Source organism: Copadichromis virginalis, linkage group LG20 (genome assembly GCF_057382275.1).
Source record: "Copadichromis virginalis isolate Kocher_CV1m ecotype Utaka linkage group LG20, C_Virginalis_male_GT1.1, whole genome shotgun sequence".
Classification (NCBI taxonomy): domain Eukaryota; kingdom Metazoa; phylum Chordata; class Actinopteri; order Cichliformes; family Cichlidae; genus Copadichromis; species Copadichromis virginalis.
This window is the reverse complement of record NC_140637.1, coordinates 11,775,318-11,795,082: the sequence shown is the minus strand read 5'-3', so window position 1 is coordinate 11,795,082 and position 19,765 is coordinate 11,775,318. Positions and strand designations below refer to the sequence as shown.

Here is a 19,765-nt window from a genome sequence, read left to right as displayed (position 1 = left end):
TGGAGGGATTAACAAGTACACAAACCACCATTTCTCTGATAACGATGCCCAAGGCACCACAGCAGGCATTTTGGTCTGTTTTTATAATTAAGGGTACTCAATTTAATTTTTATTTCACCAACAGCTCTGCACTCTGCAGAGCAAGCATTCATGGCAACATTAACATAAGAAAACAGTACATTCTCTTGCTCCAACTACTAAATCATAATCCCTCGTACCAAAATGTAATCTCAACTACAGCTCTGACATTTTAAACATCTATGAGTCATGGGCAATGCTGCGGCCTATAATTCTGGCACGGTAAGCTGCACGTGATTTCAGACACAAACCTGAAAAATGTTCTCGAAGATGCCAAAGAAAAGCAAAAACAATATATTGGTTTGTGATCCAGAATCTAAACAACTTTTGCAGAATTGGAAAAGTAATTAAAAGCTTTTTGTGAAATAAAAACACTGAAAATCTATCTCCAGCTGACTTTTTTCTCTTCTGTGTTATTAATTCCAGCTGTTGGACACTCCGCTACCCTTCAGTGTATGCACAGTAACTGTAAGCTCATAAAAATATGAGACCCAATGAACTACACAGCTTTAGTCTATTACTGGCAAATCAGATACTGACATCGCATGTCGTCTGCAATCGCACCGCAGTGAACTCACCTTGATGGTAACACTGCGCCCGGTGCTGTTGTCATGCATGAAGACACGTAGCATGTGTGGAATGAGCTGAGGGAGATAGAGCTTGAACTCTCCACCAAGCGCCACCACAATCTGCTCAATCAGGAGGATGATGGTGTTCTGCATGGGGTTGTTTGGTGTCCAGTATTCCTAAGACACAGATAATGAAATGTTGGTATTCATTACATTAACTTGACACCCATTTTTGCTCATTATTATCAAAGCCAACATAAGTGAAAAGATTGTACATTCTGATAAAGCCCTAATGGAGAGTATATTCAAACACACATTATAGAAATTCAAATTACTCTTAGACAATCAAATGCCAACGCTTTCTAATACTAATAGTATGTAATAACAACATAAATTAAAGAAATACTGTACTACAGTACTAAACATCCACCTAAAAGAAGTTTTGATGCTTTGTAAAATGTAAATAAAAACAAAAACACAAGTCAAATATTTTATAACTCATTTAGATGAACACAGTGCAAAGACCACTGTGTGTTTGATTTGGTTGGCTCTTTTTGCAATTTAATGACAGCAAAATATTACCAAAAAATTGGGACAGGAGGAGCAACAGTGTGAAAGAAAAAGGAATTGTATTGCTGTATTGTAATGCTAAAGTTTTTGTGTAGCTATACAGAAGTAGGTCAAAATGTGCTTTATCAATAAGCTGAGTGGGAGACAAATGCCTGGATCAGTGTTCCCTCTGGAAATGCAAAACGTTCACGTGCTAGAGACACAAAGCAGGGGTCACAATACTGGATGGCAAGGAATGGAAACAGTTTCCTGTCAGCTGGGACTTACATCATGCCTCTGCGTGGATTTTGACAGTGTTTTGGAAAATCTAGGTTTGACCACTGTGCACATTAAAAATATTAATAGCTGGAGTAGAAAAGACCTGAAGTCACACAATATATCAATCAGTCAATGGGCTTCAGCTGTGAGATTTGGCAAAGGCGTTTTGTCAGGGACGAGAGGTCTCAAGCAACCCCCAACTTCCTGCTTTCCCTGCTTGTGGCTGCTAACTAGAGAGGAAGTGAGAGTACGTCCTGAATGGCTATTCCAGCCCCTTCATCTGGATGCAAGAGCAGGACTGGAGCAAAAATGAATAGATTCTTTGTTTTACTTGCCATTTATTAACTCATAGGGACTGGAGGCGCAGTGGTCTACTTCTCTCAATTACTTTCCACCAGGTGGAGTTGCGGCCATTGCAAAAGTTTTGGTAACAGTGTTACCAAGATTCCGACGCAAGGACAGTCATATGATATTTTGTGACTCTTTAAATGATTATGTGCTTGACATTGTGTTTGTGCAAGTGCAGGCAGGAGCTATGGCTTTAGCAGTTGTTCCACATCATGGGATAAGTGTGAGCGTCATGAGTCATCGGCAGTTTTTCTCCTAAATATTATTTGAATAACGTGAGTGGAAACGTACATCGGAGCCACATGCAGTGCTACAGTTAGAAGGTGAACAGTGAGTGATAATAAAAGGAAGAGTAAAAAGAACATCTCTAAATATACATAACTTCTTATTTTCTCTGACTCACAGTTTCTTTAATCTTGTTAAGTACCTCACTACACACAATGCATACTGCTGTGTGACATGGGGCAAGACTTCATGCAGAGGCCTTAAACACATTACTTCTAATGAGGAAAGCAGAAAGCACAACTGAGTGCAATTAAGAGTTCTTAGCTGTCAGCCTAACTCAAAGGAAAATAAAGAAGGGCTGCATAATGAGTGTTTAGAGATTGGGTTGAAACAGTTACTCACTCTGATGAGGGTGAAGATGTCATCCATATAGGGACGGATGTGAATCTTCACAAAGCACACGACCATTCCCATCTGCTGAAAGAGGAACTGGAGGAAGACAGAAGACAGAGTCTAAGATTTGCTTTGTGAACAGCTGACAAAATAAGAGAAATGCCATAATGAATCTGTCAGGCAGTCTCTTTCCTCTTAATCCACACAACAGCTTACCTCTCGGATACTGGCATCACACACCCGGATGACATTGAGAAAAGTGGGCATGACCTGAGGCAGGAACTGGACGCACTTTAGGCCCAAAGATTTGAAGATGAAGGTGACCGCCTGGACTACCATAGTGTGGTGGTTGGAGAGTGATGGGTCTCTCAGGATGCGCATCAAAGTGACGATTGCCACAGCAGGGTAAAACTCATCCAGGGGCAGGTTACCCATGTTCACCAGCATTTCACTGGTGCTATAGTCAGCTACAAAAAGAGGAGAGTGAGGTTGGTTAGTTTGAATGATGCTGTCATATAAACTATATAAACATATAAACTATAAAATTAAAAAATAATAATGCAAGAATCTTTCTCAGGTTTTGTGCCATCTCTCCTTCAGTCATACTGATGGAGCAGTTGATGAATGTGACAGTTGTGAGTGGCCATGCTTAAACCCTAGAAATATTTAGTAATTTGCCAAATGTAAATCTGATGAGGACATTCTTTCGTCGTAATCACATAATATGATTTCAGCCTGTTGTACAACTTTCAGTCAGATGCAATAAATTGCTCAAATTAACTGCAGTGACTGCAGGATCTAGTTAGCGCTTTAGTCAAGGTTTTACCATTAAGGTAAAAGAAAAAGATGGAATCTCTTCAGCATTTAGTAAGTCCCCTCATTCAGCTTAATGAGATCTTAGATTTGCTGGAGACAGTAGGAAACCTAATACTTAAAGTTCTTCCAAAAAATGATCAAAATTTTGTCACAACATAAAGTAACATTCAGCACCTAGGCACTGCCATCACCAGTAAAATATGTACCAGTTTCCATTCCTAATAGACCCAAGAGCACAAGGAGCCGTGTGAGAGTTGCTGAGAATAAAAGATCACAGGGTTTGGGGGTTTTATTAGTGCATTAGTTCCATTAATATTTTTGTAATAGGGAATACAAAGCAGCTCTCGTCGTCCATTTATCTTTGCGGGGCTATTAAATTTTACAAGGCACCTGAGAATACAAATGTGTGGTATTCAGCCTTTTGCTACTGTTTCAGCTGCTTGAATGTCTCCCCTTAGACGCCGAGGACTAAAAGTTAGTTTTTTAATATTTCAGTATTCACCAAGTCAAGATTCACAATGGTGATAAATGATAACAATCTGTATTTTATCGGCAAACAAACAGGCATTAGTGTAGCCAAGTGAAGCAAGAGTAGTGTAATAATTCAGGTGAATGGGACGAATAGGAACTGTTAACTATTCCTAATAGCATGTAAAAAATATAGCAACTCCCAAGGGGACATGAAGCGTTTCATCACCTTTATGACTGTTGTGTTCTGTAAAGATCTGACTGGTCTAATTTAAAGTCAGGTGAGGAGATGGAACTAGACAGTCAACTCCCAGAACCCTACAAAAAAAAAAAAAGTGGTCCGAGATACTAGTGTTTCAGACAGTGACCCTAACAAATCAAATTCGCCAACAGATATACGACCTCCAGTTCTGGTCACAGTCTATTTAGCTGGAGAACAAACTGGTAAAACCATTACCATACTGTCCAAGGTCATTCTGAGACACATGACTGGATCAGACGAGTGGAGATCTGCATTTTCCACACACGAGGCGTGTGACCGAAGACAGATGTGCATTATTAGAGAAATTCACAATATCCAGACCGTTTATGATGCACAACCACCAAGTCGTGTTCTGAGAGTTTTATCATACTCAGAGAAATAATCCAAGAGTTTAAAGTAAAACCCACTACGAGCAAGAAAAACATTTTTACATCTTTTGTTACTTCTAACAGATAACATAGGGTATATTAAGATCCACCCACATTGTGTTTAGCACTGTTATTCAAAAATCTGTCAACTGGGTTAAGATCAATGTCATTAATCCTGTTTTGGACATATTGTTTATTACAACAAACATATTGACCAAAAAGCCTTTTAACAGGCAATGCTGAGTTATTCAGCTGATATGGTAATACGTTTACGCAAATTCAGACTGCACCAGTAATCCGTTCACCCCGTAAAGAAAAAGAGTGACGTATATCACTGATATTCTATTAAACAGATGCTTGAAATCTGTCTAAAGTGGGTCACATTAAATTTAATATCAGCACTTCAAAAAGTCCTACTCCAGTTGTGGTGCTTATATTTCCCTCCAAACTGGCAGACTCTTGTTCTGAAGGATTTTTAGTTGGGTTTAGATCAGACAGCAGCCAGAAATAAGATCCCAAAGAATGAAAACTCCCACAAAAGGCAAACCCAAAGCCGCTGATGCTGTTGACTTTTCAAATGCAAGGGCAAGACCTTAAAAGATTGTGTTTTGTCTTGTCGGCGTAGACATATCTCCTCCCTGCACTCCATTTCGAATGATTTGTAGATTTATTAAATGTAAAACAGCCAATGAGTAAAGCATAATCTTCAGTGTTTTTTCAAAAGACACAGTTTCACTGGCTTTATGTGGGCCCCAGGGCAGCTGTGGCTACAACTGTAGCTTGCCTCCACCAGTGTGTGAATGTGAGAGTGAATGAATAGTGGAATTGTAAAGCGCTTTGAGGGTTCCCGAAAAGCGCTATATAAATGCAATCCATGATTATTATTATTATTATTTATGGGAGCCAGATTCGGCAATTCCTAAAACTGAAGATGAAATCGGTTCCTCACTCGAGTGATCACATTCTGACCCAAGAGAAACTGCTGCGTGGCGTATTTAACTCACGGCAATTTCTGGAGCACTGACCTATAACTACATCGAGATGATGATTTTATGTGCACACATGATTGCATGGTGTCACCTCCCAGCAAGAAGGTGCCTGACTGGGGCCTTTCTGTTTTACTTCAAAGTCATCATCAACTTGGTACTGTGAGGTAAAGATCCTACAAAATTAGAAAGAAAAAGCCAACCATCAGACAATCCCATATGAGCACAGAGTTGGTGATGATGGAAAGAAAGGGGGTTGTCTAACACAACCAGCTGTGACGCAAAGGGCACAACACCAACAATGAGAGAGAGCCCACAAATAAAGATCATAATGTCTCATCAATACGAACAACTGCGATTACAAGTAAATGACTAGAGCGCAATCTGGAAGAAAATACCCTAAACTCTCACTGAAGAGTCAAACAACATTATGATAAATGAAGTAAACGCAGCACAAAGCTACAATAACATCAAGTCTATATACAAACTCTTGACAACATTATTCATCAGGCTCATAATGCAGACTCACTAAAATTACAGCAACAGTCCCAAGTTCCACTGTGAGATGTGAAAATGGGTTCGTGCTCATTTAGAGACTTTCCAGCTGTTGTACTGAAAATACTGCTGTAAGTCTGAGGAATGCAAATAAAAAGTTAATCTAATCCACACTGTGACCCTTGGTGAAGAATAAATGTCTGTATTAACAGTAATCTGAGACCTACCCGAGTCCTGACTGGATTTGGACTCTGAGAGGCTGACAGCAGAGGCATCTCGGGACTGGTCGATCATGCCGATATTCACCTTGTGTTTGTAGGGATCCAGGGCTCCAAGAAGCCCCAGAACACGTATAGCCTGTTGGAAAGACAGAGTTAGTGGTCCCTCACAGGAACACAAAATTGAGTATATACCTGGTCATTTTACATAATCTATCTCAAAAGTTCACCAAATTTGGTACCTTAGCTGAGTTTCAAAGATATAAGGAAGCTATAGAAAACAAAGTATTTATGGAAAATGGACACTAACAAAAAGTGCTACAGCCAAACAGTAAGAGTGGTTTGAGAAGCTTCTCACCATATAAAGTGAGGGAAGTGCATTCCCTGCACTTTTAACAATGTCGTATGTAAGAAATTAAACAATGACAATTTCCACTCAAACTTTTCACATCAAAATGTCCATATATTTATGGAAAAGGTGCTTTGCTTCATGCTACATGTCCATATCATTGTAATTCACCAAATCCAATGCCTCTACAGAGATCTACACATTAACTCAATGCATGCTGTAAAGTGGTTTCAAGCCTTGCTGGCCTATGAGGTTCCCATTACTACGGTGAGGGAAACGTAAGGTGATCGGCCCAGATGGCATGACATTTATTCATACCTCTCTCCTGATGCCCTGGTTTTGTTCAGTCTTGAGGAAGTTAAGCAGCACCTCTAGAAGGGACGGGTACTTGCGGTAGGGCTCCACCACATAGCCTGTACTAGCTACTTGCTGGCCCAGTGTCCACAGAGCCACCTGGTGGAAAGTCAGAGACAGTCATTAACTAATCATCAACAAGAAAAGAGTATATCGTCTGTATTTATTTGTAAGTTGTTCCTTGTGTACCTGTCGCTTGGCCAGTGATGATGAGTCCTGCAGCATGTCCATAATAATTGGGAAAAGCTCATCCATCCACTTCCTCATCTCTAGGCCACTCACCTGATGGGGCAGAGAAAGAATCAATCAAAACTACAGAAATTTTATAAATTAACCATTTTCTGTAGAATCACCTAAAGCCAAAAGGGCACTATTATAAGAACTCGTAACATTTTATAGATAAACTGAAGTGCACAAAACTCAAGGAAGCTACAGTGAAAAATAATAGAAGCTAATATTAAAGCTATTAAATAAATTATTTGTCAGAGAATCCATGTGAATTTCTCAAGTCCATGTATATTAGGAACCACCATCACCTACCAAATGTACAATTTTTTTTAAAATGTGCTTTCAGGCTGCAGACAGATTGTTTTCAAAGTAACATTTAGTTTCTGTTATCTGTACTCCCTACATTCTCATGCATCTTTGCTTTGTCTGGGTTCCCGAAGAGCTGGGCTTCTGTCTCATTCTGCACTGAGTCTCCCTGAGCATCTCCCGCACTCTGTCTGAACTTCAAAGGCCCTTTAACTGTGACTCCCTGACTGCTTTCAGGGGACCATTCAAGCACCTGGTCAGGGTAGAGCAAGGCAAACATCTAAGGGTAAGAGCCTGCAATTACCTTCAACCTCAAGACAAGCTTGGATTTACATTAAAACTACCCAGATTAAAGATGAGTTTTTTTTATAATTAATTGTGTACAATGGACAATAAATTCTGCTAAGATTTATCTAGTTGCAGTAAACAGCCGATTTATAATTACAAACAGAGTAAAAACAGCCTTACCTGAGCCAACTCGCCAATGGTTGCAAGGACACTAATGACTACTCCTGGGTTAGGGTCTGGGTCTTTAAGCTTGAGGATGAGAGCCTAGAAAAATTAAAAGCAATGTGGTCATTTCCTCATATACTTTGAAATCATTACTTATTTGAAGGCCCATGGAAATGAGGATGTAATGGACCTCAGCTTTTACTTATTAGCATAGGCCTACTGGGAACATGAAGCCCCTTTCAGTCTGGTTTAGATTCATACACACTTATCCACCATTACAACAGAGAACTTGCAAAGCAGTACCTTGAGGATGGGTTCCATATAAGGACGTATAAGTCGGGGCGCATTGGAGACCAGGTGACCAAGCATTCGAGCACTCTGCTCTTTGTTCCTGCCGACACCGCTGTGCTCCAATTCTGTTAAGATCTGCAGAAAAATGATAATGTTAGCACAGCACATGCACTCATCTTCATCTGGAATACATTTAATAAGCTTAAGTCGTGGAAAACACAAAGGCGTTTAGACAAAAATCAATTGTGACTTTGTACTACAGGTGTGTGTGTTTTGAGTTTTCAGCTTAGCATAATATCATGGCCTTTGCTGCCCCCTAAAGGTATCCAACTGAAACGCAAGCAGGTAATCGTCACAAGAAAAATAATGCATGTAGAAGCCAAGCGTTTGCAAACCTGTGGAATACTTGCATGCCATCTTTGGCACATGAACCTAAGGAATCCTAATGAACAAATTTAATGGTTTAAATAAATCAAAACATGATGTCTAATGCAATAAATAAAACTCGTATTGAGCCATTACTGTGCCTCTCATACCTGGATGAGCATCTTGCGTAGGAAGGGCATAACAAAGGCAGGGTTCATGCTGCTCAGGCGTCCGATCGTGCAGATTGCCAGCTCTCTGATCTCAAACACCTCATCATTCAGAGCAACAAACAACGCCTGCAAGTTTTCAGCCTGGGCGAGGTGAGCATCAAAGCGTTCATCAAGAGACGCCAGCACGCAGTATCGGATATCTGGATCTACAGGAAATCAGGGACAAAAATCAGACTGGCTTTCTTTATCACTTTTATTTTTTATACGCTGCCATAATGGATCACTGTAGCTGTTAACAGTTCTGAAGCCTCACACCATAAAAGCAACAAAACAAAATAAATCTGCATAGTAATGCCGTTTTCCTTTTCTGTGCATTTGTTACCTGGATCAGTGATGCCAACAACTAGCAGCTTGCTGAGAACATCTGCAACAACCTGCACAGCGGTCTGGCTGACAACATGGCCGCTGATCAGGTGGATGGAGGGAGTAAGCAGGCGTGAGCAAGTCCGAGCTGCCTCCATTCGGATTTCTTTGTGTTCGCTGTTCAAGAAGTGATCAGCACAGTGGCGCACAAACTGGGTGAGGGAATGTCCTGGGGAAAGACGTTCATGTAGAATAATCACAATACAACTGCTTTTATTTTATTTTTTTTAGTAGCATTAATATCCTGGTAGATAATAACAGCATTTTTGTTGCTTATTTTATGTAAAACAAACAACACTGACTTGATTTATCCTATAATGGCGTTTCTTCTTCATTTGTCTATTTGGGATTCTAAAACTCAATACCAAGTAAGTCGGGTGGCTTGTTTCCGTGGAGACTGAATTACTTAACTAAATATCCAATGTTACCCCAGCTTTTGCACTAAAATGCAAACCCATCCAGCAGTCTGCTGAGGAATGACACCAAAGACTGATCATTTTTCTCCCCAGTTTCTCTGCTGGAGAACAAAAAACTAGTCATCTCGGTGACAGACTGAAGAGACGCTATTTATATCGACCACTGAAAGATGGGCACAGTCATCAGCACAACTGCCCCGGCCATTTCTGCAGTTCACATAATCATTTCTTTTGGTCCACATTTTTGTCACCGCTGGCGGCTCCAATGACTTACGAGTGACAGTTTAAGCCTAGTTTAAAAACATATTTCATTTTCAACTTCACTGCATGTGATATAGAGTGCATAGACAGCAAAACTGCACCACTTATTTCTTATGATCATTCAGGACAGTAATGCCACTACTCTTTAAATAATTTCTTCAGCAAGCCCAACTTATCAATGCGCCCTTGTCCATTAGAACAGTATAATAAAAAAATGGCTAGCTACAAAATGCAAAGGATTGTTGGGTGAGGAGAGCAACAGCCATTCGGTATCAAGTTTAAATTCTTAACCTCTGTCTTTTGTTGTTGTTTTAATTTATATACCATTTCTAATTCCACTGTGTTTTCATGTTGTTCCTTTGGATTCACCGTTTTTTGCATTTTTGTATTGCTTTAAATTCCATTGCTCTATTTTGCTTCTTCTAATTCTACCCTGGTTTTAGTCCCATTGTTGTAAAGCACTTTGTAATTCTGTTATAAGTGCTAACTAAAAAACATTTGCTTGCTTGCTTGTGTATTACAATGCAACACTGTGCTGCGAAACACTGGGTCCTGAACTTTGACACATGCTACTGACCTAAAATTTTATGCAGGAAAAGAATCCATCACACAGATGTACGTGTTTTTTTTCCAGGTTCTTACCTTCAAATTCAAAGCTTCCCAGGGTTCGCAGGGCCAGGGTGATGCTGCCAACGTCACTAGCCTCTGGAATGTTAGTGAGGCTTGGTGAGGCTAGCTGGTGAGCCAGGCCTTTGGGCATGCCAGGGTGACGCAATGGCTTGTGCATCAATACCAAAGAGAGCATCTTCAGCAAACCATCCTGTATATCTTTCTTCAGCTGGGGGATTTGACGGCTCAGATCGTACAGCACTGCAGTAAGTGCAGGACTAGACCAGAACAACAGACAAACGATCCAATCAAACCCAAGCATTAATTTGAAAATTACATGATTCAGATCAGAAACTGAATTGCTAAAAAAGTTCTTTGAAGATGTCCTACCTGAGGCCCACAGCAAGCATAGGCTCAAGCAGTTCTTTGATGTCTGGCTGGATGCTGGGACCCATGGCTCTAGAAAGCATGCTAATACACGTAAACACTGTAGCATCCACCTGCATGGTCTTCTGCCTCCTGCACAGATGAAAGATCAGTAAATGAAACTGTGCATAGACAACAACATGTTTTTTTTTTAAATTCACAACACCACTGAGCAAATTCTACCCATAATATAATTTTAGACTTTTCAGCCTTTAGGTTTAAGGGACACTGTAATGGAACGTGTAATATGTCACTATTTAATAAATGATACATTTTTTTAAAAATTGTAAGAAACAATAACTGACTTGTGTGCAAAGTCCTTGGGTGGCAGGGCAGCCTTGATGATCTCAAGGATCTTGGAGAGGTACGGCTGGATTTCTGTCCTCACAGCCACAACCAGCAGCCCCAAAGCCTGGAAAGCTGCCGTCCTCTCCTTCTCCTTCTTCAGGCAGCCCAGCAGGTAGCCCATAGTGTCTGACAAATACTGGTCTGCACAGCAAATGAACATCCACATGGCACATAATCTTTTTTTCCTATTAGCTACAACACATTCATTTGAGCAAGCGGTAGAAACCCTGGTAGTGATATTTCAAAAGGTAGCCTGAAAAGTACTAACCATGACCTACTTACATTGCAATAGTAACCATATATAGACCAAATGTGCATAGTGATTGAAAACAATACATGGTTTCAAGTTCTAACATAAAATTTGCACCAAACTGATAATCACATATATGTTAATTAAACCCACCTGTAAAGGTATGCGGCTGGAAGGCAGCCAAGCGTGGAAGCAGGTTGAGGATGGTCATCTGGATCAGAGGATTTTTGCTGGTCCTGTATTTCAGCACCCACCGACACACCTGGATATTTAAACAAAAGCTTCCTCAATTATTCAGTCAGATGACTACCACAGGTATGACTTCAACTGCCTAACCTCAAGCAAACTCACAAACACATTTTCCAACACACTATCCAAGTTAGTGCATAGAGAAAACATCAAAGACTGATACCAGCACTCTGACTGTCAAAAAAAACCGTGAAAATTTTCGTATTTTGCAAAACGTTTAACTCTTTCCCCCACAAAGACAACATTTGATGACATCCCCTGTACCCTTAATGATGACTTTTGACATCAGTATGTATGAAGAAAGCCATGATTTGACAACAATTACAATAGTTTCCATGTTTTTTCCAAAGGGGAGCTGCATATGCAGAGGCCACCCTCACTAACATCTGATTCCAAACTCAGTCAACAGTATGCACGAAACTATATGTCTAAACACTGTTCAGTGCATTTATCATGGCAGCTAAAGTCCTTGAGTGTCAGGGATTTTAGTCCAAGGCATTTTCACATTACATTAATATACAATTACACTTTTACAATGCATTTTGTCTGTAGTCAAAACCTACCTGGTCAAATCGCTCCTCCATCAACTCACGGCAGTAGCGACTCTCCACCAGAGAGCTCTTGGCAGGTACCGGTGTGGCCCCAAAGCTGGGGAAGCCTTGAGGTGTGCTGTAGCCCAACAAGCCCAGGAGGGCGTTGGACTGCTGCGGCTGCACCGACTGGAAGCTGGTGAAGGGTGTGATGTGGCGGGGCTTTGTTCCAAACCCCATCAGTTCCTTGCAGTACTTATCGTGGACCAGCTGCTGCTGTGTGATCTCCTCCATCTCCTCGCGCATACGCTGGTTGGAAATAAGACTGTGAGCGGACTGGATTTTACCACTGATAATGTGTCCAAGCTGATATCCGACCTCACCTCTCCCTCCATGCTGCTGATGCGAACCAGCTCATTCAGGATCAGAAGAGCGCCGTGGACCCTGTCGTCGCGATTCATCCCTTTCTCTTTGGCCAAAGTCTCATCAAAGCCTTTTTCTGCCTCTTCAAAGGTTTGCTGTCACAGAAAAAAAAAGCCACTCATGTCACCTCTTTAAAAAACAAACAAACTCTCCAATACTTTAATTAGAATAACACATGATTTGCCGGTGTACAGTTACATGTCTTACTTTGTACCACTGTGGTTTCTGCATTTCCTTTGTCTCTCTCTGAGTGGTGAGGATGAGACAGGCTCGCAGGGCAGACACAGCACCTTCTCGGATGGCCTGCTTAGGATCCCATACTGCGTAAAAGATGTTGTCAAAGAACGGCTGGACTTGCTGGAAGAAGAAGGTGGGTGCACTCACAGCCAGCTCCCTCAACACCAAAACCTGGAAGAGATTGCAAACGAAAGTAATGCAGGCGTGCACTGCTCCACATTTTTTATTTTACCAAAATACACCTGAGAAACCTGAAATCTTCTTTTTCAACGATCTGTTCACCAAAACAAAATCCACATATGATCCTAAAATAGCTTGACATAAAATTTTGACTGTCGCTGTTTGAATTCTGAAGCAACTATGAGCTGGGAATGTCCTGTATGTAGTTATGTTACATTGCTTGTTTAAATGTGTAGTTGTGCCCTGCTTTCTCTCCTTGTTTTAGGTACTGTCCCTTTCATTTGACTCCACTGCAGTGACTATGGTGCGTACCATTTGAAGCTGCAAATTGAAATTTCAGATTTCCCAAATGGTGTTTTCAACTGGAATGCCCTCTGAAGCTGGACTTCCAACTCAGCTGTAGCCAGACAGGCGGGGCTGAGATAGATTTTGGTCGCCCGACCGGAGATATTGCAAGCCCTGGAAGGTCTGCACAGCCTCACCAACCCCGACTTCACAATCCAAGATAGCGACAGTGCATGTAAATAATAGTAAAACTGTAAATCTTGTCAGCTGTACTGTCACTGAAATTTATTTGTGACTCGTTAGATAAACAGAGCACTGACCACGCTGTGTTCCAACTGATATATGGATGGCTCCATCTTGCTAAGGAGCTAAACAGATCCCGTTTTTCCTTACTTTTTCAATTTTACTGCTGGAACACTTTCCACTTGGGAGTGAAATCACTGATCTCTTCACACAACCAATCCTATGTGTGTTCTTCTGACCATTTACTCCTGCTTAGTGCATTTTGATCACTTAATTTTTTTTAGCTTGTAGGATTTGTTGTTTTTTTCTTTCGTTTTGGCACAGCTCAACTATGAATTTTAGGTTTTTTTATTGCCAACTTGGTTTTCATCTCCCCGTACTCTTTTTCAGTTATTTCCCAACAACATCATGTGGACATTCTGGGGAAAGTAACAAGGTTTAATATTCTACAGCCACTAGAAATGGGAAAATGGTAATTGCATAATAAGCTAAATAAAACATAGAAAAAGGCAAGCACATTCTCTCATTTTCTAATTTTGAAGCGTTCAGGATTTTTCTGGACTATGAGTGTGATGCCAATAATAACCATTTGAAGCTGGTCGGTACTCTATAAAAACATAGTGACCGGGTTGCATCAACATCTTGTCAAGCTTCTCTGCTTGGAGGTTTTGCTGACGCCACAGCTGGGTGACACCCACCCACACGCACACAGAACAGGGTAAAGAGGAAATCAGAAGAAGAATGTGCTGATATTTGGGGTATAAGAGTGCATATGAAGTAGTACTTGTGCCTTCAACCCAAAACACACTAGAGGAACTTTCAACACTGCCTTCACTACAGCAATAGATAAAGTTATTACAGCTCCCAACGTGCCCACATTTCCAGCAAATGTAAACACCACCAATATGTGGTTTTATTTGAACAGCAAACACCACAGTGACTGTTGTCTGCTAGTGACTTACTGCAGCATGGCGTCTCCCTTCATTTCTGTCGGCTCCCAACCACTCCAGGGCTCTCTTCACTTCAAACTCCACATACTCAGCCGTAAAGGTGTCCCCCGCCATAGAAAGGTGGCCCATAGCTTTAGAGGCCATCTCCATCACCACGGGGTCGCTGGAAGGGAGCAGGTTGCGGAGGTAGTTGGCGAATCGACTGATCCTGGTGGCATTGCCTCCTTCAACTCCAATTAGACTCACTGATGAAAACAATAATCATTTTATAGTGATAGAAACTAAGAGATCTTAAATAAGTCCAAAATTGACAGCACTTAAAAACATAACAATTTTAACAACGTTTTATTAATGCTTACCTATGGCAAGAATCCCTCCTTTCTTTTCATTCACATCAGAGCTGGACACCAGCTCAAATATGTGGTGGTTCAACTCATCGTAGAACGTAGTAGCTTCATCTTGGCTTAACTGTGGGACAAGACCAGTGTCAAAAAGTATGGAAAAAGGAAGGAATTGATGACATGAATTTGTACCATGATATGACAAGGAGGGGGAAAAAGGAGAGGAAAATGCTTCCTAATATTGTTTCATAAGTCACTACATACATTTACAACTGAACTGATTTGGGGATTCATGTCTACTTGTGAAACTCTCCAACTAGTGGGAAACAATCTTGATTAAGTATCCAGTATACTAAGTGGTTTTCCACTTACAGTTTTCAATTATGCACATATAGCTTATTGCTGTTACCTCTCTGAGTTCTGTAGTCACATAGTGCTGCAGGTCTTTGGCAGATTTTGCTCGAGTGTCTTCATTTCGACTCTTCAGTCCACTGACAAACTGCTGCAGCACAGTGGCTGTGCCTGATATGATCACCATTTGGACGGCCTAATCTGCATGGGGGAGGGCGACATATGTGGTTTCAATGCAACATTCCGGGTTATTAAACAACCAGTATCCAAAAACAACAACAAGGTAAACAGTACACATGGAAAGAAGAAATGCAAGCGGTAATCTGATAAAACACCAGGTTAATGTTGTTAACTGACATTGGTCCCAGCTAGCTAACGTGCCTGGTTAGCTAATAAAACAAGCTGCAAGGCTTGCTAGTTATTAGGAAATATACATCAGACTTCTTTACACAACTAATACAAAACCGGAGACGCCCGGGTAGTTGCAGTGTAATAGGTGAAATCAGAGCCTCATGAGTGTTTCGTGCTTGTTTTGATTAGCTCGAGCTAGTGCTAATGTTAAGCTATTTCCCGTGACAACCCAATAGCAAGGAGGCAAAGTCGCTTTGTATCACTTACGTGTTTGTATTACAATGCCGAACACTTAACTGCTATTCGATTTATCCGGAATATCTCTCATTGTACGTCTACCTGGCCAACACTGCGCAAGGTTGGCTAGCTGAGGTATCTGTGATGAATTAGCTCGAGTTAGCGATACACACGGAACTTCACAAGCGTCAAGTTGCGCAGTCTGCGCCGAGCTGAGCGCAACTCACACGTCCTTGAGTGTAGTTTCCAGAGCCTGTCGTCTTTTTATGTTAATGTTTTTTGAGGCCCAGTACTTTAGTTACCTCAACATTTTTACTACAGTATACTTTTAAAATTATGGTGGACGAATGTTACTTATAAGTTTACAGTCTATACTTATAGTTTGTGCTCTTCCCCTGACTTAATGTAATTAATCTGGTGTACTACAGGCAGACATAATCTCATGGTGGTAGCTACTTAATAACATTAATGATAGTCGTACGCTTTGGTTCACCATGAGTACAAAGCAGCCTTGTAAGAACATTTATGGCTCCATAACGGAGGCCTTTCATTTGTTCTTCATATATATATATATACGTTTGAACTATCTGTAGTCTATATTTTCTTTCTTTCTTTTTTTTCTTGAATACTAAAACAGCAGGGAATATTTTCCCTTAACTGTCTCCATACTTGTCATGTCAGGGAGTTTTTTTGTTTGTTTGTTTTTTGTTGTTGTTGTTGTTTTCAGCTTTTGATCTGGTGGAGGAAATGAGCCCAACACTGTTGAGAATTTAGATAATTTAATAAGATATACAGTATAAGCATATCAGAACGTCTAGAAACAAGAGGTACGCAAACTATAAAGCTTAGATCTCCTTGTCAGGACATGAATGAAAACACACTTTGAATACAGATAATAATAAGATATTTAAGTGTACAAAAAGCGTCCACTACATGCAGCAGCCTGTGTGGCTGTTTTTTATTTTGCTGTTCAACTTACAACCTCTTGGGGGAGACATTGACCAGGCATACAGACACCTTGCAGTATTATAGAAACATATCTGGCTCTACGTAGTTCTGCATGAGCGGTGACATTTACCATAGTGCAGCACACCAATTAAGCGAGTACCTTCTTATTTCCCACTTGTAGGAAATTGGAGCCTAAATGTCAAATGAATTTTCCTCATCAAAATGAACCACAGCTACTGTCTTTCTCCCCATGAGATCATAATAGGAGATAATTTCTCACTAGCAAACAATGTACTGTATGCCCATTGTTCCCATCCTGGGGTTTTGGGGCCCAAGAGTGTTCCTTTAGAGGTGTCAGGAGGTCCCACCATCCTTTTGCTCCTGAAAAACAAAAAAGGACTAAGCCTGGAGTTTTTACTTTATGTATTTCATCATACACGTGTGCAGCTATTGCACACCTGGCATGCAAGGAGACACCTACATTTTTTTCAAGTTCAGAAAAACAGCAGTAGCAAGTTTGTGTAATGACAGAGAAAAACACACATTTTATAAAACCCACAAATTTATGATGGATTATAACAGTAGAACTGAGAGCACTGGATAAGTAGTCAATATCACTGTGAACCATCCTGTCATTTTGAAATGCTGAATTAATTTCAGTCATTACTGACAGTCAACCTTTCATTTAGAATTACAACTATAGTTGAAAGGTTTCTCTTTAACAGCTTTAAAAGAAAAAACTTCTGTGAGCATGCGTGCATCATGTATGTGCAAATGTGTGGTGCAAATACAAATGTGTGTGTTAATGTGTAAATGCTGTGTAAATGCAGCTATGGGTTTGTGGTTTTGCAGAGGGAGGAGAACCAGAAAGAGAGCTTTTACAGCCTTACAGCACTTTACGTGGAGAAAATGAAGCGTATAACAACACAGGAAAGAGGAATGGATTCCTACTTTTGTACCCAAGGCCCTCCTCCTTCCCTATCTTAGGTCTAGCTGGGCCAGACATATTTCACCCATGTGACACCAACTCATTCAATCTGGAAGACTCACCTTTCTGTCAAACATGTGCTTTCACTGAAAAGTTCTTGTGCGTGAGACAGAGAAAAAAAAGACTTTTAGATGGTGCTTAAATGGTATTAAAAAAAAAAACACATACATGCAGTCACTTGACTTCAACACGCACATATAAAGCCACTTGAGCGCTGCAAATGTATGTACACTCACAGCTGCAGAGGCTCTTGTCCTAACAAGCAGCCGGCCTCCTCTGCTAAGTGACAGACAGGATATTGGGTGCGCTTTCATCAGTCCAAGGCTTTGATTCGTCTGCCATCCGTCCTGTTTATTTTCTGCTTTGCCTCTTCACTCAGCCGTGCTTTTGAAATATTTCCCCCACGATGAAGCCTGTCATTCCATTTACACTGATGGATGGAGAGAGTCAGGAGGGGAAGGGGGGTAAAAGCACTTGCTTTTGCACTAGCTCCTCCACCTACCTTATACATCTGCCATCCATCCATCTGTTAATCCTTCCCACCTTCATCCTTCCCTCCCCCTGTCAAAATGCTTCATGATTTATCCCCCACCACTTCTCCATATTCTTTCCTTTTTCTTTTTGCAGTATCCACAAGTTCTCTGGGGGGAGGGGGGTGTTGCAGGGTTTTGGTTTTTTTTGTGGTTGGGCGGTGTAGTATGAGTCACAAGAATTCATGAGGTAACATCTGGTTCTAAATGCTAGAGGCAGCTCTTATCCCCTACCTGGCTGCAGCCCAACAGTGTATCCTGGTCTGAATGTGTTGTGTCTTACCCACCTGCCTGGGCAACACATCTTTTGATACCTTCACTACCTACTATGCCTGTGTTAGAGGGAGACACCTGGGTAACCACAAAGCATTATTTCCAACATAGGGATAGGGGTTTTGCTCTTCCCATTGTGTGTAAAAGCACTGTAAAGCCCAGCAAAGCTATGATGGCGTAATATGGCAGTCAAGCAAAAACAATACAAACAGCTGATAGACTTAACTTCTTACTAGGAAAGCAAAGAATTAGAGATCTCTAAATCTTTAGATCAGTATCTTTCATGTCCTTTTGATGAATACAGGTAAGTCTAAATTTAGTCACTGCAGGAGATTTAAATGATTCTGAACTGAATCAGCAAAGCTGATTAGAGGGGGGGGGGGAGTGCAAAGTAGCTCAGAGACAATGTAGAGGGCAATTACCTAATGAAACCTGACAGGCATTTTAGATCAAATAGAGTCTGCAGAGCAGGAATCCATGATGATGCTGCACTTTCTTGTCACAGTGCTTAGTTTGTCTTCTGGCACACTGCTCAGCTCCCTGAAGGGCAGCTACACATACACCCACAGAGTCAGTCTATTGATCAAGTTTCCTTCCCCTGGCAAGTCATATAGATCAAACACTATTGCTAATCCATGAATCACATTGCAGGGGAAACCTAAGACCAGCTTATGGAAATGAGGATCCTCTTTGACATTGAGTTCCTGTACATCAAAAAGTCCTTAATCAGGAGGTATAACAGTGTTTGCTGGTGCCGTTGGCTGAAAATAGTATTAGTGTTTACATAAAGGCATTACTCATCATATCCACTACAGGCCTGTGTCTTGTTCTTTGGCAATCATTTTATTATGGTGGGATTCAATATGTCAAACAGAGGGAAGATGGCACAGTTCTCTAATAGTGAATCCGAGTAGCCAATTTCACATCAAAATGGTGTCATTACCAATCGAGCAACTGAAGTATAGCCGACAGACACAGAATACAAAATCAGCTCTATGGCAGTGACTCAATCACCGGGAGTCAGACAGGTTTTGATCTTGCCGTTCATCTCCAATGGCGTCCGCGTTCGCAGTGGACTAATTTCCTAATGGACTCTGGTGAGCGCCTGCCAAAGAGCACACTGGGAATGAATGAATGGTATCCATTAGACAAAATGGCCTTCTGTAAATTGTGGCCACTCTGCATAAATGAGCGGGAGCTGGGCGGGAGCAGGAGCAGATGGATGGAGAGGTCCCGTAACAAACTAATGGAAGCAGACCTGCGATCATTCACTGCTGCCCTGCTGTCAGCACGGTCAGTGAACAGTTTACAGCTGGTTTTAAACATAATGACTTGCAGAAACTTA

At 41.1% G+C, this 19,765-nt stretch overlaps 1 protein-coding gene across 3 annotated transcripts in view; it reads right to left on the bottom strand.

The window, feature by feature from the left end:
* The window catches only part of mtor (mechanistic target of rapamycin kinase), a 75,568-nt gene extending 59,669 nt beyond the window's left edge, over nt 1-15,899 (bottom strand). Inside the window, exons 1-22 of one of the 3 annotated variants that reach the window (XM_085444785.1) lie at nt 15,712-15,899; nt 15,152-15,294; nt 14,761-14,869; nt 14,414-14,646; nt 12,714-12,914; nt 12,467-12,601; nt 12,117-12,392; nt 11,458-11,566; nt 11,012-11,195; nt 10,671-10,799; nt 10,314-10,558; nt 8,954-9,163; nt 8,572-8,777; nt 8,048-8,170; nt 7,760-7,843; nt 7,389-7,544; nt 6,947-7,039; nt 6,722-6,856; nt 6,064-6,193; nt 2,658-2,908; nt 2,451-2,537; nt 657-824 (exon numbers count right to left, since the gene is read on the bottom strand). In XM_085444785.1, the coding sequence (XP_085300911.1) occupies nt 657-824; nt 2,451-2,537; nt 2,658-2,908; nt 6,064-6,193; nt 6,722-6,856; nt 6,947-7,039; nt 7,389-7,544; nt 7,760-7,843; nt 8,048-8,170; nt 8,572-8,777; nt 8,954-9,163; nt 10,314-10,558; nt 10,671-10,799; nt 11,012-11,195; nt 11,458-11,566; nt 12,117-12,392; nt 12,467-12,601; nt 12,714-12,914; nt 14,414-14,646; nt 14,761-14,869; nt 15,152-15,280 (3,393 nt within the window). In that variant the 5' untranslated portion in view covers nt 15,281-15,294; nt 15,712-15,899. The remainder of the gene's footprint in view (nt 1-656; nt 825-2,450; nt 2,538-2,657; nt 2,909-6,063; nt 6,194-6,721; nt 6,857-6,946; nt 7,040-7,388; nt 7,545-7,759; nt 7,844-8,047; nt 8,171-8,571; nt 8,778-8,953; nt 9,164-10,313; nt 10,559-10,670; nt 10,800-11,011; nt 11,196-11,457; nt 11,567-12,116; nt 12,393-12,466; nt 12,602-12,713; nt 12,915-14,413; nt 14,647-14,760; nt 14,870-15,151; nt 15,295-15,711) is intronic. The other 2 variants (XM_085444786.1, XM_085444787.1) reach the window with 2 other exon arrangements.
* Nucleotides 15,900-19,765: the final 3,866 nt, after the last annotated feature.